General features: G+C 40.9%; 1 protein-coding gene across 3 annotated transcripts; it reads left to right on the top strand.

Moving 5' to 3' along the window:
* The first annotated feature begins 90 nt into the window (after positions 1–90).
* On the top strand, positions 91–21,168 carry mybpha (myosin binding protein Ha). 3 transcript variants are annotated; one of them, XM_074681669.1, is made up of 13 exons: positions 91–593; positions 2,343–2,393; positions 2,816–2,875; positions 3,133–3,294; positions 4,271–4,405; positions 4,831–4,998; positions 10,104–10,192; positions 10,308–10,503; positions 10,836–10,975; positions 13,773–13,932; positions 15,597–15,733; positions 20,368–20,554; positions 21,115–21,168. In XM_074681669.1, the coding sequence occupies exons 1-13, from the start codon at positions 350–352 to the stop codon at positions 21,144–21,146; spliced, it is 1,761 nt and encodes a 586-aa protein (XP_074537770.1). In that variant the 5' UTR covers positions 91–349; the 3' UTR covers positions 21,147–21,168. The 3 variants fall into 3 exon arrangements, with proteins under 3 accessions (XP_074537770.1, XP_074537771.1, XP_074537772.1); XM_074681670.1 differs by lacking the exon at positions 2,343–2,393; XM_074681671.1 differs by lacking the exons at positions 2,343–2,393; positions 2,816–2,875 and having other exon boundaries at positions 3,253–3,294.
* The last annotated feature ends 1,761 nt before the right edge of the window (positions 21,169–22,929 follow it).

Below are 22,929 nucleotides of genomic sequence, written 5' to 3'. Positions count from 1 at the left end.
GAACATAATGTCCACCAGAGGGCGCTAACGCCTCTGTTGATGAACGTGAATGAGGCTGTGTATCTATTTTAAATGCATTTGGGGATTTTTGTAATGACATACTGTTATTTAAATGAGGTGTTAGCTTATTTTCTAAAAGAATTAGCCGTCAGTTTCCTTTGTTACCCAAATAAGACAGCGTTAGTTCACGTTTCTCGGAAATGAAGATGAGCCTGAAGTGAATTGAGGGCATCATCTCTGGATGGGTGGAGTCGTCCGTGTTGTTGACAGGCCCCCCATCCTCTTCGCTATATATATTACCTTAGACCATCCTCACCGTCATTTTGAGGACTAGCTGTCTGTCAGCACGATGCCAACCAAACCTGCCCCCATCAAGAAGGCCCCAGCCAAGAAGGCTGCCGAGAAGGCACCTGAGCCGGCCCCGGAGCCCGCTCCTGCTCCCGTAGAGGCCCCACCTGCAGAGGCCCCACCCGCCGAAGCTGCACCTGCGGAGGCCGCCGCTCCCGCCGAGGAGGCACCGGCTGAGGCAGCTCCAGCAGCCGAGGCAGAGGCAGCGCCTGCAGCCCCAGCAGAGGAAGCTCCTGCTGCTCCAGGTACCTTTCTGGGAGTGAAGACACCTAGCTTAACTTTGTGACACTGCTGCTCACAAGTGACGAGAATCAGGGGTTGATTTATTCTTTCATTTGGTGCACTAAGCTGTGACTAACACCAAGGTTTATATTACGTAAGGAGAGGTGTTGAATTAACTGAGAGCTATTTTGGACCAGGTGGTTTGTAATGATGCAGAGCTGCACTGATGCACAATACTAACTAACATATACCGTTTTTCAACTCTTTGTACAAAGCTCAGTTCAGGAGTGAACACTTCGTCCTTTACACATTGAATCAACATTCGTCTTAACTTTTGCCAATCCTCATCTTTTTTATTTATTCCTGCAAGTATCAGGTGTATTATGGAATACATTGCACGTGTGAGAACTGTGGCCTATTTTCAAAGTCTGTGATATAGATAATGTTGATATTAGCCCATAGCACAAATGTTATAAGAATCGCTGCAGTAAGTATGACCCTCATCTCTCTTTAAACCAAGCTGTTAAACTAGTTCTTCTAACTCAAGTGTTATTTTATTTCAAAGTTCAGTTCATTTTTGGATCCAGAGCAGGGGCGTAGCTACAATTAGGCAAACACAGGCAGTTGCCTGGGGCCCCAAGATTCCCAGGGGTCCCCAAATCATCTCTTAAAAACTGATTTATGAAGTTCTCTTCAATCGAAAGCATTTCTTTATTTTAAATCTTACTTCACATGCTTCAAAATACATCAAAAGGCGTAATCTTTAATGATCGTTTTGGACACTCCCCCTCCCTTCTTGTTCAATGGACTATTCCATGTTACAACACATCTGAAAATTTGACTCAGGAAGAAAGTAGTAAAAAAACACTTTTCCCCCCATTTTTTTCTTATTTCAACCAAGTTGGAAATAACAAAAACAATGTTGATCTGAGATAAACATAAAAGACCTTTAGGATTTTAAGGACTTTATCTAGCCCAGGAAATAGGATAATTTTCTCAAAATTAAACTTTTTGAGTTTGTGATAAACATTGTTGTACAGAATCTCTTTTTTTGGATACATAACTCACTGGACAGGGGGTCCAAATAAAAATACATTAACTTTAAAATAATAGTACCAAAAAGTATTGTAACTGTAAATATCACCTCTTTCAGTAGATTTTTTTTTCCAGTTTTATGTTGTGCTTGATATTTACATATTTTTTCTTTACTAAATTATTTTTTTTCAATATTTACTCATTTTAATGTTTTTCACTTCATACTTTCTTGTTTGTTTCTGTTACTCTGTAAATTCCCCATTGTGGGACAAATAAGCTGTCCATTGACCATAGAAGATTTCAAATCCAGGACAAAGTGAACTAAATTATTTATTCACTTTTTTCAAAATCAAACTAAAGTACAGAACTTGAGGAAATGCAATCAGTTGCGTTAAGTTACCTTGCACGAGATTAGCACTGTCTCATGCCTTGATTCTCGGAAAGAGACAGTAAACCCAGGGAAGGCCAGTCTAGCTCTTAGGAAGATGAGTTACAAGGACATGGAGGGCCCCATTAACTGGGTTTGCCTCGGGCCCCCAAACGACTAAATACGCCCCTGATCTAGAGTGATTCTACATCACACTGGTAAACACATCCGCTCTTCTCTAACTACATGAATCCTCCACCTGCTTTCCTCAGTCCTTGCTTGGTGAAGTCCATCACTGGTGAATTTAGCTGAATGACTGCTGCTGTTGTTGTTTTGCCGGCTAACCTCAGTATGTAACCCCTAACTTCAGCTGATGACACTCCCCCTGAGGAAGGAGGTGACTCGACAGCTCCTGCTGAGGGTAAACACACACCGTGGGTGTCCAACATGCAGAGCACGATGTTTGTGTCTGTGTCCCACTGTGCACAACACATGCTTGTGTTTCCCTCTTCTGATCACTGGTTTTGAATGACTTGACTTTATTTTTTTAAGTTTTCATCCTCGAGCTCTGTGTCTCATGTCTCAGGGTTTGAGTTTTTTCTCTGTTGGACGTATTTCGGTCTCTAGCTGTGTGTGATTTCTTTGAGTGCCTCCCAAGTGTGGTCAAGAGTTGGTCTTTATGCCATGGGCTCATCTGTGTTTGTCTGACAACACTCTCTGGCCTGCTTCCTACTTCCCTGGAGTGTTTTTTTTTATCATTATTATTATCTTAAAACTGATTGATCCACTGCATGTAATCATGTAAAGCTCTAACTGGCTTTCCTAATGGGATTTAAATGCTAGCTGCTGCTCCTGCTGCTGAAGAAGGTGCTGCTGCTCCATCAGAAGATGCACCCACAGACGGTAAACAGAAACCAACACTCAGACTACATTTCTGCAAAACACTAAAACATACTGCAAGCAATCATGACTGCTTTATTAAACAACAACTCACATGTAAAGCTATTCATTGAGCTTCTGCCCAGCGGTGAGGACTCAGAACTTCCACAGGGGCTTTCAGATTGGAACCAAATAGAAAGAAGATGCTCTGGATTGTAATAATCACCTCCTCATTGCTGGTCTCTAAACACAACATTAACCTCCTGCTTGTTTGATGCTAGCTGCTCCAACTGACGCTGATGCTGCTCCAGCTGATGCTGCTCCAGCTGAAGCTGATGCTGCTCCAGCTGATGCTGCTCCAGCTGAAGCTTCTCCAGCTGAAGCTGCTGATCCTGTTGTAGTTGAGGAGCCACCAAAGGCCCCCACACCCCCACCTCCTGCAGGTAACAGCCACAGGAAACTCTGCTGTTAGCCTCTTCCTGCTCGGAGCAGCTAACGTATTTCACTACAAGCTGGACATTTTCTTTCTTTCTTCATGCTTTTTGCTTCAGATGCAAAAATATTGATTTTACTATCATGTGAGAACTTCTATATGCTCAACTTTTGAAATGATGGAGAAGCAAATATCAACTTTTTTTTACATGAATAATCAAAACTGTTGACTCATTTTATCAATGGATACAGTCTTTTATTTTTGTTTAAAGAATTAATCGTCTTGTTTAAAAAAAATCTGAAATCTAAAAATATGTTAACGTAATCTTTTTTTTAAATGAACCAGTATTGGCCAACTGATAATTTTGGAAATTTTCTTTGTTGTGTAAGGACCATAATTTACCATTTTTGTGGACATAGAAGTATTTATTTGTTGTGATCTGTGTTTTTGTTGTTCAGTGGGGACTACACTTCCATTTTGTTACACTGGAAAAACTGAAATCTTATCAAGTGTTTTTGTCTTGTTTTCAGTAGAAAATTCCTTTTTAGACTCAATATGAGCCAAATTCACATGACCAATCCAGAAAAATGTCTTGTTTAAAGTTATTTAAGGACAAAAATGAGGTCTGAATTGCTCGTAACCAGTAAAAAAATCTGCCAATGGAACAAGAGAAAAGTTACTTGTATTAAGACATTGTTCTAGTCTCAAGGAAATTTTCAAGCAATTTTTTCTTGTTCCATTGGCCGATTTTTTTCACCGGTTACAAGTGATTCAAACCTCATTTTTGTACTCTGATAACTTGAAACAAGACATTTTTCTGGATTGATAAGTTGAAAGTGGCTCATATCGAGTATGATAAGACAATTTTAACTTAAAAAAAGACAAAAACACTTGATAAGATTTCAGTTTTTTGCAGTGTAGTTTTTAGTATCCTTCCTTACTGCTGTCCACTCAGATCCTCAAATAACCCGTCTGCCTCTCCTCAGTCCCCACCAGTGCTCCTCTGGATCTCTTTGTGGAGGACGTGAATGACACCAGCCTCACCATCAACTGGAGGACCCCAGAGACCATTGGAGACTCAGGCCTGGAAGGATACATCATTGAGTACTGCAAGGATGGAAGTAAGTCAGGGTGTGTGTGTGTGTTTATGTGTGTGTGGTTGCACCTGTCCCCAAAGTGTCAGAGGGCAGATAGACTCATAGCCGGGTCCAGGCCGTATACGGCAGGCAGCATTTCACCGGCTGTCACTGAATCTCCTGACACCACTTTTAGAAGCAGTGGTTTGCTCGGATGACAGCGAGCCTTCTTGGGTTTCATTCTGACGGCCAAAGTGTACTTCTTATGGGCAGGTTGTTTGTTATCGTGTGTCAACAGCCGATAAACCACTTAACATGTCCCATTAAGGGATGTTTTACACTTTTCAGAAGAGATGAAAGTTTATGGATAATTTTTATTAGAAAAATAAGTAGCAGCCTTATGAAGCTGTACTGAGGGAAGATACTGCTTAAAGCACACGCTGATTTTAAATCCTGTGTTTTTCCTCCAGCAACAGACTGGGTTAAGGCTCAGGAGGAGCCGACCCAGGCTAACCGCTACTGCATCAGGAATCTGACGACTGGGGACCTGCTGCGTGTGCGTGTGGTGGCTGTAAACCCTGGAGGCCGCAGTGAGCCTGGGACACTCGCTGATCCTGTGCCAATCCGTGAGGTTGGTGGTAAGTAGCAGCCAGCAAAATTTCTTAATGTGTGCACTGGAGCACCTGTTTAATGTGAGTTTTATTTCTGGAGCCTCTGCAGCTCTACTGAAAGAGGTCCCAACAGAAACGTTGAAAAAGTACAAAATGACCAAAAAGAAAAATATATTGGTTAATATTGCTTTGCCTCAAGCCCCAAAACATAAGCCTCCTTTAAATACAGGTTTTATACCTGAGGTTTTCACTGGTGTAAAGACAGCTCTTTAAACTCCTTGTGTCCAACCTCTTTATCAGGAGCCCCCTCGTGGTTGTAACTTATGACCTATCCTTAAAATACTCACGTTGCAGCCCTGGAGGTATTAACTGCTGTGGCCTCAGATGGACTGCACAGATGTGTGTACATAAATCCCACAGGTGTTGACAAGACCTTTCATTGGCTGTAAATCTGGCTTTCACTAACACCCACATCTTAAGAAGTTACTGAAGGTCTGGTAGATTACGGCACAAGTTGGTCAGGCCCTCCAAATATTTTTACCTGTAATTTTTTTTCTCATTAAGTAGAAATGATCGATGGATCCCTGCTATCTCTTGGTTGCACCTCGAGAATAAGTAGCTAACAACAACAACAACAATAAATGATCTTTATAGTAATAATAATGTGTGTCTGACAATAAGAAGGCTTTTATGAAATTCCACCTAAAATCAGCCATTTTGAAATGGCTGTACTAACTTTTATCTTTAATAATAGTGAAAATAATTTAGTGAACACAGCAAGGCTAGTATCAAATAACAGGTTAACAATTACAAAAATCACCTTTTGTAAAGGGTTCAAAAAGTACATTAAAAAAATGAGGATATTTGTTACCTGATACAGTTTTAGAGGGACGAAGAAAAACAAAAACAAAGTTCCTCTCATACTCTACAGGATTTCCCCCCTTGCACCGTGTTGGCCCAAACACTGGTGAAGCAGCAGTTAAAGCTAATGAGCCATCTGTCGGCTGTGAGCGTGACCTCACCATCACTTTCTCTCTTAAGTTCATGGTAACTCTCATGCTGCTTTGCAGCACAGGTAAAACTATTATATGACACTTAAATACATAAAAAATGTAGTTTATTAATGCCAAAGCATTTAACTAATGACATTTCCCTCAGGGACTACAGATGAAAATAAACATTATAGGCGAGCTATATGGACACACATGGACAAAAGGCACCCTTCTGCTAAAGAGAGAAAAACCCAGAATGGTTACTGAAATAACTTGAAACTCAATAGATAAATGAATTAATAAATAGAGTTTCTTTAGTTTTAGAAAACAAACTAATGAAACTGACCTCACCAAAAATCTTGGTACCTTTGACTTAATTTTTTTGATACACAACTCTTTGAGCAGTCACTGCAATCAAACAATTTCTGCAACTCTCTCTGAGACTTCTGCACCTGCCTCATTGTGAGCAAACTGCTCCACGTATCTCAAGTTTGAAGGCTGACGTCTCCAGACGTCATGTTTCAGCTCCATCCTCAGAGTTTCAATCAGATTTAGATCACAGCTCATAGAAGGCCGCTTAAGAAATGTCCAGTGTTTTTTTTTTCTTTGGTTATTTCAGTGTGTTTGATGGGTCATTATCCCATGACCTGTGACTGAGACCAAGCTTTCAGACACTGGGTGGCACATTTTGCTCCAGAATACCTTGATATTCTTGAGATTTCATTGTACTCTTCAAAGACATAAAAAAACACTGTGCCAGACGCATCAAAGCAGCCCAGAATATGACCTAACCCACAGGAGGAAAGGTATTTTTTTCGATACGATTCACATAATACAGAGATGATGTAACTCGCCAAAAAGCTCCAGTTTTGTCCCACCTGTCTTGAGAACATCCTGTCAGATGCTTTGTAGCCTTTAAATACATATATTGGAAAATCCCAGTCTCTTTTTGTTGTTTTAATGTCTCTCTTCCATTAACTTCACTTTGGCTCAAACAGTGACAGATGGCACAATCTGACACTGATGTTTCTTGACCTTGGAGTTCACTTTGATCAATTTGGAAGTTGTTCTGGGCCCCTGGGTTATCATTTGTATTATCCTTTTATTTGTCATCAGCAGCTGTATCCAGGGAGGTTTCTACAGTCCGTGTACCTTAAACTTCGGAATAATTTGGGTTACTATTGTTACAATGAACATTAAGCTGCTAGGGGAGGGTCTTCAACATTTTGCTTGGCTTTAATTATCTTTTAGACCGACTGAGTCGAATATCTCCTTGTCTTTTTGTGCTCCATGTCCAGTGTGGTACACACTGTGACACCAAACAGCACAGTGACTACTTTACACCATTCATGTAGGCAAACTGACTGACGACAGGTTTGATGACACCTGTGATAACACCTATGATAACAACTGAGTTTAACTTGTCCCTTTTGTGAAAATTTTCAGTCTTTTGCAGGGGTACCATCATTTTTGTTTCAGCGACTTTAACTAGTTTGTTTTTAAAGATGATTCTGTTGAGCCAAAATTCAAAAGCGAGAATTTTTTATTTTTAGTGTTTTGTCAGTTTAAAGTTATTTAGGTCACCATTCTGGGTTTTTCCCTCTTTTTGTCCATGTGTGCATGAATGCTACATTGAAGCTTTTTACATTTGAAACGACACAATCCTGATGCCCGGTACCTGGCAATCAGTATCGGTACTCAACAGTACCAATTTTTGGTACTTTTGTGTGTTTATGTGGTCATTAAATACTCAGTTGTTTATTGATAAAATCTCAAAGTTTTTCAATTTAACGCATATATTCTTAAATATATAACCCTGCAATGTTGTGTTTATGACAAGCATAAAAAATCGTCTACTCTCGAAAGTCGATAAGTTAAGTTATCGGTAAGTTATCATAAAAGTAGCTAATTCAGAACCCATCCCGAGCCTAGTGGTTTAGGTGGAGCTCCATGAGGTCTGCCTTTGCATTGGTGGCACAGGTTTGAATCCAGCTTGTGGCCTCTTTCCCCATGTAATGCTCCACTCTCGCCCTGTTTTCTGCTCTATCCACTGTCCTCTTTTCTATCCAACTAAAGGTGTAAAAAGCCCAAAATATAGAACATAAAAAAGAATAGCGCATGAATATAGTCTCAAGTGTTGGGAATATGGCAAACAAACTCGGAATTGCATTAATTGCAAGCTTACAGCACTTAAAAGTTAAACCGTGCACAGCTCTGTTCACAAGTTTTTGTCTGTAATGTTTAGATCTCAGGTCCAGGACCCATGAGTTACCTCTCCTTTACATGGAAGTAGCACCATGTTGTTCACTTGAATAGTCAGTAAATGGACTGTTTGGGGACCAGCAGAGTAAAATTACTTAAAGTGATCAGAAAAACTAGAAAACGGTTGGTATAGTATCCATTTACTATTTATCAGGAAGACTTTAAAATATATTCTTGTTCCTGTTCCTTATTTGCTGTCAACTTTTCAGCTGTGCAGCTAAAAACTAAAAACGAGCTGTGAATGTACCCTGAAGTGACAGTTTCAGGTTCTTCTTCCTTGTTTTAACAGATGTTTGTTTCGTTATTAGAGCCTTGATTTTCCATCAGCCCCCTCACTGTGTCACATTGACAGGGTGTCGACCTGAGCTGACATGCCCTGGTTATCCACTTCCAGGGGGGCAGCTTACCGTCTCTGAGCACATTTCCTGGTTGGGGTTCAAACTGCTGCAGACAAACAGGAAACTTTAGTTGAGAAATGCAAGTTATGCAATTAAATCTGCTGGTCAACTGAGGGGAGCGAAACGTGAGCCTAATTGATGGATTCTGTGCGGCTTGTTAGTGGTAAATTAAGATGTGTGTCCTGAGCAGACACCCAGCTACACACCCAGGCCTGTGATTAAGACATACTGTCCTACATATGCTGAAAGCCCCCCACAAAGACACTTTATCCAGAGACAAAGACAGGTTATGGACTGCATGCAGGACTCAGACTGCTGGATGCTGTAATGTTAGCTGCACTTCCGGGCATTGCTGGGAAGTGTTCTGATTAGCAGGGATTATTGTTTGAGCCAAATCTGGATGCAGACCTGATCCCCATGGGCAATGATGCTTCCAGCAGCCGGATCCCAGCCTGTGACAAATGTTGAAACACAAAGGGGACACGAAACAAAAACAGGCTAGACTCACAACTACAGAGGGAGAGTTTGGGATGTTCACAAAAAGCTGGACAGGAGGGTTGATTTTGAGTGGATGAGGAGAAACAGAGGCCGCTGCAGGTCAAAGAAGGGTGATGGAGGGCAGCAGCTTAGATGTTTCAAGTTTCCTGTAAGCCCACAGAGCTTTTCAGATATCTGCTGCTTATGCACAAACATGCCAGAGATGCTGTTCCTGATACTTATCACCCGGCCTAAACACAAGCATCCAGCAGAGTAGCTTAGCAGAAGTTCCAACCTCAGTGAAATTTCATCCAGATCATTTTAATCACGGCATAAGCACCCGCAGTTATCGCTGTTGATGTGGATTTCTGTCGTTTAGAGCTTCAGAGTTTTCTGAGATGTGATGTTCAACCACTTCGACTGAAGCTGAAAGTGATGACATCCTCCTGCTGCTTCTTTGTGCGTGACTGGAGAGTACACGTGTTGGTTTACGTCCAAGTATCTCATCGCCAAAGCTATTTAAAGTGCTGCTGGAGACAAGGTCTTCCTCTTTAGACTGTCTCTACCCGGATACTGAACCTCTTTTCCTCTCACACAAGCAAATCTTCTAGATATCTTACATTCTTCACCACGTTTAGACACTCATACCTTTTTTTTAAACTTTTTTTACATTGATACCTCCAAGTTACCCATTTAAACATGGAAAATGTACATTTTGTTGTACTCTTGGATCACTGGACAGTGTGGACTCACTGTGAGAGGTTAAATTTAGCTCATTCAGTCATGTTGTCTGGTCAGACTCAATCAGTGTCAGCTGGTCTATTTAGGTCTCATAGAGCAGACGTCCTGAGTGTACATGACCCTAAATTGGCAGTCATTATAGCACAACCTGTAAACTTTTCACTAGTGTCCAAGCAGGCAACAGATCAGCTAATGAAAATAATAAAGTCATGATGTTCAAAGATAGAAATAAAACACTCTTCAATGTGCTCCTGGTTTTCAGAGCGCCCTAAGATCCGCCTGCCCCGGCACCTCAGGTCCAAATTCGTCAAGCAGGTTGGGGAGCAGATCAACTTGGTCATCCCCTTTATTGTAAGCACACACACACACACACACACACACACACACACACATTCACAGATACACACACTCACGGGTATAGTGTATGAAAACCATTGCAGTTTGTAAAGGAATCCTTCCCCTCCAGGGAAAGCCCAAACCTGTGGTGTCCTGGCTGAAGGACGGCCAGCCTCTGGACACAAAGAGGGTCAACATCAGGAACAGCGACAAGGACAGCATCTTGTTCATCCGCCAGGGCCAGAGGGAGGACTCTGGTGTTTACGAGATGTCTGTGAAAGTGGACAGCTTTGAAGACAAAGCCCTCATCACGCTTCAGATTGTGGGTGAGTCACGCGTACGTAATGTTTACTCTCACACATTGAAGCACGTTTGCACTTGCCGCTTTGGGGACTGGTGGCTCGCACGGACAGAAATTCAAGGAGTGAGCATACATGCATTACAACCTCTTACAATGGTGACCTTTGACCCCAAAGTGTTTGACCCAGCTGTCAGCTGCTGCTGTTGAAGTGTGCAGCCTGACATTAGAGGCATTAACGAACAAAGAAATGGTTCACTTTTGATCTGACAGAGCCAGCAGACACTGTTGGTGCTTTGATGAACACGCTGGCCGTGACTCTAACACTTGATAATGACTCATAACGATGTGTCTCCTTAGAGCTGCCTGGACCTCCTGCCAGCATAAAGCTGGTGGACTTCTGGGGCTTCAACGCTGCCCTGGAATGGACCCCCCCTAAGGATAATGGCAACACAGAGATCACAGGATACACTGTGCAGAAAGCTGACAAGAAGACTGGGGTATGGAAGAATTAACACACACACACACACAAACACACTTTGGCTGTTGTCAGATTATTTTGAGTTGTAGCCATAAACCAGATTAGATGAAAGGGTTATGATACTTTAATACTTAGGTTTCAGTTAGCATTTTTCTGCATGTGCTAATAGCAACATTAAACATTAGGCAATCTATGAAACATGATCCGACCTGCATTGCTCAAAACATTTCACATGTTTGCAGTCTGTTACTCTTTGATTGAGATAAACCAAAGTTCACAGAGTTGTTTTGCATCCCATACTGAGTTTTTGGACCATTTTTTTACAGCTTTTAAAGAACCACTTTTGCACCTGAACTTCACACAATTTCTAGAGATTTCCAGAAAACTTAGGTTGTGGTATATCTCCAGAAACAGCCTCTCACATGTGTGCCACACAAACCGGAGTAAAAAATCATGTCCTGTACACCCATCCTTTTTATTACTGCTCATTTCTGCTTTCTCCTCCTGTCACCAAAAACCCTGCAGTCCTGGATCGTGGCAGCAAATACCAGTTCTCTGCACTCTTTTGGTTCAAATGTCTTGATAATGTTGGACTTTTAATCCAATCTTTTGCTGTCTGTTGATTGGACTGAACAGCTGTGAAAAACCACAGGGTTTGAAGTAGGGCTGCAACTAACGGTTATTTTTAAAGTCGACTAATCTATCGATTTTTTTTTTGATTAGTCGATTAATTACAATTATTTTGTGTTTCAACCTAATTTGGCCTTTAAAATGTGCAGACCTTTAAAATTCAACCTGTGTTTTGCATTTTCACTGCATTTACCCAGAGTTAGGTTCTCTCCTCTGATTGGTCAGCCCTGTGTCATCTTTGTTTGTTTTTTTATCTTCATTTCATTCATGATAACATAAAAAATATAAGTACTATACAAAAAAAAAAAATCTCAAAATGAATGAAGCAGGTAACAGGGAAATGAAGTTGTTGTACGCAGTGTTGGACAGACCACTTATTAGTGACTTTGGGCTTGTTTTCTAATGTTTATCTGTTTATTGGGGCTTTGCTCTCTGTATGATCCTGCCTGACTCTCTCCCAGCTCTCCATGACAATGTGTTTAGTTTAGTTTCTCTACATGCGCTATTTCGCTCATGCGCACTCTGCCCCTCCTCCTCCCCGCTGAGTGTTACTGGTGCAGTGTGAGCTTGAGAGTGATAAATGTCCTCTCTTTTCAAAAGTTAGGGGAGTTTTGACACTAGTTTGTGACTCAGATCCTGAAAAACTGTAACAGAGATTGAAGGAGACTCTCTAAATCACGTTATCAGACGCTAAACTCCAGGAGCTGTCAGGCTCCGTCAGAGCCTCCGTCAGCGCACAGCACTCCCTGGGAGTGGAGATTTTTCTTCATCAATATTCCTCATGTATGAACTTAGTGATCTTTTCCCATAAAAGTATCCAATAACACAGCACCTCATGCTGTGAACTGAAGTTACAGATGAGTTTTACCCCCTGGTATTTGATTTTGTCAAGCGTGACAACGACAATGAAAACAATAATACGACGCGTCGACTATTAAAATTTGCGTCAATTAATTTTTATCGTCGACGTAGTCGATTATGTCGACTAATCGTTGCAGTCCTAGTTTGAAGTGCAGTGCCTCAAAGATTTTGTTGGTCTTTTTTAATTAGTTAAATTTGGTTTTCAGGAAAACTCCTCCTGACCTAAGAGTAGCACTTTGTCTTACTCCTTCTATGTTATTGGTTCACTAACTTTCATGGACTTTGTAAGGAACACTAAGCTGCTAAAGGCCCTTTACTGTTTAGCTGCCATTAAAGAAAAGCTGCTGAGTTCCTGCTTTCCAAACTCCTGGTCCATCAACTTATCGCTGTGTTAGAGAAACACAATATATCTGACCAATTTAAGTCGCGGTTCCAAAAGCAGCATCCCATGAGCACCGCCTTCTCTAATGACATTTTAACCTCAGTTTGGCCTTTGATGCTTCAGGCAACCATATCCTGTGAATCAAGCTCAGTGATTGGGTCTGAATATCTAGCATAGCATGGAGTGGGTCTCCTCCTGTCTCACTGACTGAAATCTGGAGTGTTTAATGTCAGAGCCCTCTCCAGTATCATGTGGAGTACTGCAGGGATCTGTCCTGGGACTCTTACGATTCTCGCATTACTTGTGGCCCTCAGGAGAAATCATAAACAGATTTAATATATCTTATCACCTAAAGAAGACATCGTGCAGCTTCTCTTCTCATTTAAATGCCTGTGGTTTCATCTTTGTACTTGGGCTACATAAATGCAGCAAAGCACAGGGCCACTGACATTAAGTTACAGCTTAATGAAGATAGAACAGAGGTTTTTGTTGTTCTCGGGTTGGTTAACTCTCTCAGAACATTGAGTTCCTCGCCCATGCTGTTCACTCAAGTTTCCATAATACTTGATAAGTGTAGATAATACATCACTCAAAAAGCAAAGGAATCTATGTTTCAAATTTTAAGAAGCTTGTTTCTGTGGCTCCTGTGACCATCTAACCGCTTGTTCTGATAATGACTGTAATTTTTTGTCAGGGTGACTGCTACATAATACACTTTACTGTCCCACTTTGTTGAAGCTTGTGCCTCATGGCTGTAAAAAGAATATAAGAGGGTAATGCTGCCAGGTACAACTACATAAATGTTTTAATTTGTATTTTCAGCCAGACGACTTGTCTAATAATGGAGAATAAGAGTTAATTGAAAGCTTCAGAATCAGAAAAAACTTTATTGATCCATCCATGTTGTGTTTAACTGAGCATCGTGTTGTGTGTCCTCCTGCAGGAGTGGTTCACGGTGCTCGAGCACTACCACAGGCTCACTGCCACAGTCTCAGACCTCATCATGGGAAACTCGTACATCTTCAGAGCGTTTGCTGAGAACCAGGTGGGAATCAGCGAGAGCTGCGCTGTCACCAAGAATGCAGCTACCATCCAGAAAACAGGTGACCTTCTGGACTCATTTCTTTACTCCTCTGAGGTGTTTAAAGGCATGGCTGCGGTACAAGTGGCCACTTAGACTTTAATGAGCTGCAGTAAGTCTGTGGGTCTTGTAAGTGTGTGTGTGTGTGTGTGTGTGTGTGTGTGTGTGTGTGTGTGTGTTTGTGTGTGTGTGTGTGTGTGTGTGTGTGTGTGTGTGTGTGTGTGTGTGTGTGTGTGTGTGTGTGTGTGTGTGTGTGAGTGTGTGTCTCTTAAAGTGGATATGGCCTTGGCACTGCTTCAGCTCTCTTGGCTTGTGTTCAGCTCCGACTGAAATACATTATGAGAGGGTTTGACAACATTAAGACAGCTGTCAGAGCAGACACTGCTCTTCCTCAAAGGCAGTGCGTGTATGTGTTTGTCTGTGTGCCGGTTATATGGGAATAATTTCTTGTAAAAACACCATCAGGTTGTGTAACTTTTATCAGAATCAGAAATACTTCATTAATCTTCAGAGGGAAATTTGGTAAAACATTTTCCTTTTCCACAGTCTTACCTGAAATATTCCAGCTTTTGCTATTATGCTGTAGATTCTAATGCTCTTACATGAGCATTAATGACTTTTGGATATTCACATATGTATTATTTTCGACTAGTTAAAACATGTGATAGAAATCAAATGAAGGATGCACTTAACTGCCTAAAAGATGAAAAGTCAGAAAACTCCTTAAAGGGGCTGTGAGGAGTTTCTAAGTGATCTTGAAAAAGTCTCCCTTCTAGATATATGTTGATGGTAATCTACACTTTAACATTAGAATATCAGCACCAATATAGGTTATTCCTATAAAGTGAGAAGAAAGATCTAGTTTTTCTCTGCTGAAAACAATTTCTGTGATTAGTTTTGTAGTGATGGTGGACACTGGAGCCTAACTGTCAGACAGAAAAAGGACAGAAGAACAGAAGAAATATATTCAGCTTAAGCTAAAGGCTAACCCAGGGGCTAAACTGTTTGTGATAATGTTGACTCCAACCCACAGTCAGCAGTTATTCTGCAGTGGTCTGTTCAAACTTGAGAGTCTATCAATAAAATGAAGAATGAGGTTATGTTAGCTCTGCTTGGTAGATGACTGGCAGGACATAACCAGGATTCACTAACGTTACACATTACCAACACAAGCAGCGGGCTGCCAGTAGCGCTAAATAAAGACGGCAACTAAACTACTGTACAAACTGACATTTGCTTGTTGTCATATTTCAAATAACAGGGCTATGTAACTATACTGCTTAATACCTTATCTTTTCCCATTGTATCCAGTAAAAATTTGTCTTGAACAAAGAAAACTTGTTGCGGTCTGATCTCCATTCATTTCCAAAACAAACACATGCCTTGTTAAGTCACGTCTTCACGACAGTGTGCGTAAGACTCTGGGTCAAAAGGTGGCAATGCACTCCAAATAAAACAGATCCTCCTCACAGCATCTTTAACCCTCCATATTGATGTTATAATTGGTTTGGGTCTGTTCCCCGCGACAAACTTAATAATCCTACACCTACAACCAATCCAATTAAGAAGAAATACAAGAGATGTGAGCTTTTTTATCAGTACATACATCAAGCTTATGTTGGCATGTTGGCTTGTTCTCCATTGACTATTTGGAAAACTTACCAACTCTTTTACATGTGTTCACAGGTATTGTGTACAAGCCTCCTGAATACCAAGAGCACGACTTCAGTGAGGCGCCCAAGTTCACCACACCCCTCAGTGACCGCGCTGCCACCGTTGGATACACCACCAAGCTGCTGTGCTCTGTTCGTGGAAGCCCCAAGGTTGAACCAAGTATCTTATCTTCATCTATAACAGCTAATGTTTTAGGCCTGATTTGTAACCAACAATTGGTTTTTAAACACAGCAAAGGCAGCACAAGACACATCTCAAAGTTTTTTTAATTCAACTTTCCAGATCCAACATTTGTTATTCTATATTGAAGAGGCTCGTACTGGGATCCCCTGATAAATCGTCTTAGTGCGCAGTTTACTGCTTCAAATGAAGTATCAGTGTCACTGCTGTGAAGATCCCCTGTAGAGAACTGGGGCAGGGCTTACACTGGCATGTCTGTGTGAAGTTTCAGGATGTCTCTCACTTTTCTTGGCGGCTGCTGCTCTGGTTAAACATATCTTTACAGTTGTCTGGCTGACGCAGGTGGTGGAAAAGGGTTTGATTAGCTGTCCTTGGTGAGAGAAGTCAAGGGCAGCTTGGACAGTCTGCACATGTGGGAGGATCTGAGACAAAGAGGAGATGATGGGGCAGGAGAGCCTGAATTTGATTGAAACAGTAAAAAATAATCCAACAAACGCCTTTGCCTGATAACGAAGAGCTTACTGATGAGTTCAGAACTTCAGGACGCCTTGCTGTGTCTAAATGAGTCTGTCCCCAAAGTCTAGCAGGCTTGATTTTTGTAACCTTGTTCTCTGCCTTAACCCATGTTTGACTCCCCATCCATGTGAACCTGCTGCCACAGGTTAATCCCTCAGTGTCAGCTTTCTCACATCCATGACAACAGTCCTTGACACAACTCCAAAGCACATAGTTACATAATAATGGAAATCTGGATTAGTTCCTTTCTCGTCCATCTTTCTTTGACTATCTCCTCTCTCCAAGTTTTTAATCACTGGGACCTTCTGAGGTTGTCCAGCAGGGAGGCACATGGTATGATGAGCTGTGCTGCTGTTTCTGATAAGTGGCTGTCTTTTATTTGGCTGTGGGACTTCATGATGAGCTGAGAGGGTGATAGAAAAGAGGCTTGATAAGCAGTACGGCTTGTTGTCCTGTTCAGGATAAGTGGAGATGTTGCTGTATCACAGAGAGTCCTATTTTTGCCACCTGCCTTAAGTGCTGTGCTCTTATCAGTGTGACTGACATCTGCAAACATGGATGCCCTAAATAGGCAAAATTATTTATAACTGTGAATTTATCTGTGTATAGGATGATTAATTTTTTTAAAATACCAAAGGTTGAAGTGTTGAGTTGGTAGACTTAATCTAACGCTACTATAACATTTAGTAATTGTGTTTTTTTCAGTCTTACTGACCAGCCATGTGCAGGGTTTAGTGATTCAAGTGACAAGGTAGTTTTTGATGTGTACTGTCTCAGCACGGGTTGAAAGCTCATCTTGAAATTTTTCTCATTTTGTCACTTTTTGGAGGAAGTGTTTCCCACATTCAGTAAAACTCCCTGAGAGTCAAAGTGTTTCGCATTGACATGGCTAAATAGTATCATATGGCAGAGCTGATGGTTACATTAAAAAAGCAGTATAGTACGATACTGCTCTTCATACTGTACAATGTGTTTTGATAAATTACAGATCTCAACTGTTAAACAACAGGATTTTAGCCAAATAGTTTTCAGCTTCAGGACGAAGAAGAATTTACCTCAATAACCTTCCAAGGGCTGCTAGTTTCCTTTTTGGCAGAACAGCAGTAGATGATGCTCAAACAAAATGACTGAGGTGGAGTTTCCTATGGAGCAAGTTGTAACCTCCAGTCTCAAAATATGAAGTCAGTGCCAAAGTGCTACAAACTGCAGTTTATTAAGTCCCTGCCTGCTGCAGTAGCTCTTGAAACCACATACACACCGATTCAAAAAAGCAGATCCTTACAGTAAAAATTAACACGTGTACAGCCCAGTTCAAAAAGCTGTTTGTCAGGTCTAGTTATTCTATCAGCACAGGCTGTACAGGAGATTAATTTTTTCATAACTTATTAAGTTATTCAACTTAGCGTTTACCGTGCTAACAAAGTTAGGCTGAGTTCAGCATTTCCAGTATGAAATCCATGGATGACAGGCCTCAACAGTGTACCAGAAACAAATGGGTGACATTGGAGACTACATCTATATATATTACAGTTGGAACCATAGACTGTAAAAAAAAAATGGACGTCACCTTGCTCAGCTCGAAGTGAGGGTGTCACAAAAACTGCTCCCCCTGGTGGCTGGCTGCAGTGTAGGTAAAAAAAATCCGGCTCTCCAGTCATTCCAGATGGGCTGTGGTCAAACTTTAAAAAATGAATTCACCTTTGTAGAAATGTTTGTCACGTCCGATTGTTGTGATGATTTGAAGATATTATTTGGCTGTCTTGTATTCAAGTCCTCTTTTTTCTGAAAAGTTTCAAAAAAACTAGGCTTTATGTCACATTTAACGATGATTGACAGCTTCCGTTCTCATTTTTTTTTAAGGGATTGTAAAATATGTCAGGAGGTAGAGTCAAAGAAGTGATCAAACTCTCAAAAGAAAAAAAAAAATTGTCACCCAGCTCCACTCAAGTTCTCCCAGAATCCCTCACAGTCTCTACTGCGCAGACTCTGGCTGCACCGCCAATGGCTGCGCCTGTGACGGGGGCTTTAAAACCGTACAATGATAAATGGCGTAGCCACGCAGTCCACTCTATATACAGTCTATGTTTGGGACAAACTGAGGCTATAGACCCCAAAGTGGGCACCCCTGGTTGAACTCTTCCATTTCACCATTTAATGTTTTTCTCTGTTTAGAGCCTGAAGTTTCATCTCAGAAACGCTCTTTAATATTTTTTCGGATTTTTATACTAAAGTAAAGTGGGTTTATTTGCAGACAATCTATGATGTCATTGAAATTCATCGCCTGAGGTCAATCAGTATCACTTTCTGGTGATCTCTCTTGAACACACTGTTTGAAAAATTCAACAGATGGCAAAAGCCAACATTGCTATGTAGAAACATTCCCAGCTAAGCTAAAAAATGAATTTGATAAAGATACCTCCCCTGGCTTTTGCTGATCCCTGGTACTGGTGTACCAATCCAAACAATGATCTCATCGGATCATAAATCTTGTCAGTCAGGTGTAGAGTATACCCAGCTGTGTCTGTCATCTGAAACCTGCAGGTCTACTAAGAAGGTCAGCGCCAGTAGCATCTTGGTTTTTTACCAGGTGTAAGTTTGCAACAACATCGTTAAGATTAGCTGCAGCATCTCTCACCTGCCAAGACTGAAACTTGTTCCACAAAATTTTGTCACCTTCTATGAGAGAGGGCAATGGAGGTGAGGAGGACTCTGCCAAGAAAAAGGTTTTGACTCAAGCTGAGAAAAAAAGATAAATTCAAAAATGAAAATGAAATCCCTTCAGATGTTGTCCAACCTCAATTAGCTCTTATCTAAAAATATGTACTATATATACTCTGAAAACTTAAGAAGTAACTGAGAAGCAAACCTGTCTCACATATCAGCACAGAAGCGTCAAAACAATTTGTGCTGAAACGCACCAGCTGAGGAAATTCAGTAACCAGAGTCGTACTGTATGAAGCAGGACCCTCAGAAATCCAGGGAGTGTGTCACGCAGACCCCGAATAGCACATACCTGATGAGGTCAGGAAAAACACTTATGTTACTCTCATCCTACCTAAGTGTCGCTTTCAGCACAGACTGTCTGAGCTCACTGAAAACAAGCTGAGCTACTGTCCTCAAATGTTCAGGGTGTAAATAAACACGTTAGAAAACAAGAAACTCTGTCAGTGGGACGGCTCCAATGCCGGTGTGAAATCTTTGGGACTAGCATCGGTTCAACCTAGCAATCATCGTTAGGTTCATGTGCTTTGCAGTGCACTATGATACATTTTAGGTCAAATGATTCACAAGAGGACAGCTTAATTAAGTGTGAGTACACTGCAAAAAAAAAAAATCGTATCAATTGTTTTTGTCTTATTTCAAGCAAAAATTTTACTCGATATGAGCCACATTAACTTGACCAGTCCAGGAAAATGTCTTGTTTTAAGTTTTTTAAAGACAGAATGAGGTCTGAATTGCCTGTAACAAGTAAAAAAATCTGCCAATGGAACAAGAAAAATTGCTTGAAACTACAGTCATGTCTTAATACAAGTAGCTTTCCTCTTGTTCCATTTGCAGATTTTTTTAACTTGTTACAAAAAATTCAGACGTCATTTTTGTCTTAAAATAGCTTGAAATAGGACATTTTTCTGGACTGATCAGGTGAACACAGCTCATGCTCAGTCTAAAAAGACATTTTCTACTGAAAATAAGACAAAGTCACTTAATTTCAGTTTCTTTCCAGTGTATTCACACTTTACACAGCCGTGTGTCCTGTGATCATTTTTGATGAGGTTTGATTTGTCAGATGTGAAACAACACAGATTAGTCTGAACTGAAAATTCTCATACAGTTTAACAAATCCTGAAAATCAGTCTTTTTTTTTTTTTTTTAATCAGAATACTGTTTGACATAGAGGCCTCACTGTGAATATCCTTTATGATGTTATTATATGTATTCACTGATGTCCAGGGCCCGCTAACATTTTTTACTTCATTTATTTTCTTTATTTTCAGCTTCCCCTGAGCATTAAACTGTAAAACAGCTGAGAGCTGTATCAAATGATAAGAGTAATCGTAACCCTTCGATGTCTTCTCTTCTCCCTCAGCCTAAGATTGAGTGGCTGAAGAATCAGATGATCATCGGTGATGACCCTAAGTATCGTCAGATCTCAAACCAGGGTATCTGCTCCCTGGAGATTCGCAAGCCCTGCAGCTTTGACGGAGGTGTATACACCTGCAGAGCCAAGAACGCTCAGGGAGAGGCCGCCGTGTCCTGCAAGCTGGAGGTCAAACGTATGTATCTGCAGATTAGTGAAGGAATGGTATATCATTCTAATGACAATATGCTTTGTTTTGGAGAGTAAAATGGTAAAATTAATGCTAACTCTATAAAACTAACATGAAGACGCAGCACACTGGAAAAAATGAGGTCTTATTAAGTGCTTTTGTCTTATTTTCACTAGAAAATGCCTTTTTAGATTGCCAATGGAACAAGAAAAAAGTCACTTATATTAAGACATTATTCTAGCTTTAAGCCAATTTTTGAACACATTTTTCTTGTTCCATTGGCAGACTTACTTCACTTGTTAAAGGGAATTCAGACCTCATTTTGGTCTTTAAACAACTTAAAACAAGACATTTTTCTGGACTGATAACTTGAATGTGGCTCTTATCAAGTGTAATAAGACAAATTTTACCTAAAATAAGACAAAAACACTTGATAAGATTTCGGTTTCTTGCAGTGCAGCTGGTATTTAATTCAGGTTTTCTGGTCAGATATGCTGTTTACCTAAGTTTTTATTCTTTATGCTAAGCTAAATCTTCTAAAGCTAACTGTGTTCCTCTACCAACAGAGATTATTGTTTCAGAGGAGAAGGGGAAATAGACCAACAGATAAATCTCCAGAGGTAAGGAACAGAAGAAAATAAACACTTTGGACACAAACATGTGGCTTGTTAACACACATTTCACTCCCATACTCAGTTAACCGTTCTTTAATGAAGTGTTAAAACCGCCTCTTTCATTAACACTGTTTGTTTACCACTTTAACACATACAGTCAACACTATCTGATTTAAAGGCATAGTTTGACAGACTGCTGATACTCCCAGCGTCGCTGACCAGCCTCAAATCGCACTGTTCTCAAACCCAAAGGATCAAATTAACACTAATGTGTCCTTCCCTCTCGCCCTCTTGTCTCCTTCACCCCTCACTCTGCTCCTCTTCAGCCTCCTGCTCTGTACGTCTCGTTTATTGTACGCCCTACATTTGGACGTGGTAATGTGGCAAAGATTAATGTCAATGAAGCAGGAATACCAAATTTGATGTTTTTACAGCTTTAGCAGTTCTATTTATACCTTCACTATCACACAGCCCCCTCGGGTTTTGCTTTTTTGAATGCTCATGGTGTAGCCTTTCAAGGAGTGCCGGGAGGCTTTGACACATTGCTGACAGGGGGGGACCTATTAAAGTACTTCGGAAAGCAAGAGGGTGTAAAGATGAAAAAAGCACAGCAGAAAGAAAATGTAAGGGATGCTGGGACAGAGGACTGAGCATGTCGAGTGGGAGGGATGCACAGGATAGTTGAAGGCTGTAAAATTAAACGAGTGAGGGATAATGCTTTTATCTGACTGTGAAGGACATACCGCTGATTCTTTTTATGGCACCTTGAAACATTATGACTGTACCACCTGGGTCTGCACTCACAACATGTGAACAACCAGTCAGGCACATCATTTTATAAAACCTGGATACAATGTCCTTCAGATGCTTCAGCTACTCTCTCTCTTTCCCTCTCCTCCCCTCCTCCTCCTCCTCTCTGCTGGCTGTTAACATCATTTGCTTTGTACATTAGGGAGGTGAAGGACAAGTAGCACAACTTTTAGTAATGCTAAAATTGAATTTGTCTTTAAGTGTAGTTGTTATGCAGTTTGGGCATTATTTATTTGTCACTTTTTTGTTTGAAGTTGTTAAAAATTTCTGTGTCTACTTATGTCATCAGTCTATGAAGCACATGAGATATTTAATGTAAGGACAGAAATATTCCCTTTTTAATGTAAAAACTTAACTATCCGGGCACAGATGGCCTCACAGTTTAGGTCACATCCCATGAGGTTTGCCCTCAAGTGGATGGCCTGGGTTTCAGTCCAGCCTGTGGCTTGTTTCACACATGCTGCTCCCATAGACTGTAAAAACTAATGGACGTTGTCTCCCCAACATTACCCGTCTGTTTCTGAAACAGATTTTTGAAGCAGATCAGCTATTGTGGCCATATTGAAAGTGGCATGGGCTTAGAGTGGAACTACAGGGCATCTGTCAGTCACATGAGCTGAGCTGTGCCTCAGATTGGGCAAGCCCCCAATCTTAATATCCTCTAAACTGCCAAGTTAGACAAAAATTCACCCAACGTACAGTGTGTGCTGATAGGGAAATTACCGATTTAGACAGGAGACATTTTTTGAACCAGGCTGTAAATATGTTTCTTTCTGCTTTAAAAACTGCTTTTTTGGCTTGGTGTGCACGTGACTTCAGGTACTTCTGAAGCCAGCCTCAAGCGGACACTCCAGAAACAGCAGATTTTAGCACTTCTGCATTGTCTCATATTCATAAGTTGAGAGATGGAGAGTAGGAATGATGTCAACTTTTAGTTAAAAGCAAGTTCCAGTTGAC

The sequence above is a fragment of the Halichoeres trimaculatus genome, unplaced genomic scaffold (assembly GCF_033239565.1).
Source record: "Halichoeres trimaculatus isolate MK-OKI-2021-1 unplaced genomic scaffold, fHalTri1.1 fHalTri1_scaffold_11, whole genome shotgun sequence".
Taxonomy (NCBI): Eukaryota; Metazoa; Chordata; class Actinopteri; order Labriformes; family Labridae; genus Halichoeres; species Halichoeres trimaculatus.
This window is presented reverse-complemented; position numbering and strand designations above follow the sequence as displayed.

Bases quoted from the DNA above. Each gene is read 5' to 3' on its own strand.
- mybpha (XM_074681669.1), top strand. From the start codon at position 350: ATGCCAACCAAACCTGCCCCCATCAAGAAGGCCCCAGCCAAGAAGGCT. The intron at 10,193-10,307 runs GTAAGCACACAC...CTTCCCCTCCAG, and splicing joins ACTTGGTCATCCCCTTTATT to GGAAAGCCCAAACCTGTGGT. The intron at 15,734-20,367 runs GTTGAACCAAGT...CTTCTCCCTCAG, and splicing joins CTGTTCGTGGAAGCCCCAAG to CCTAAGATTGAGTGGCTGAA.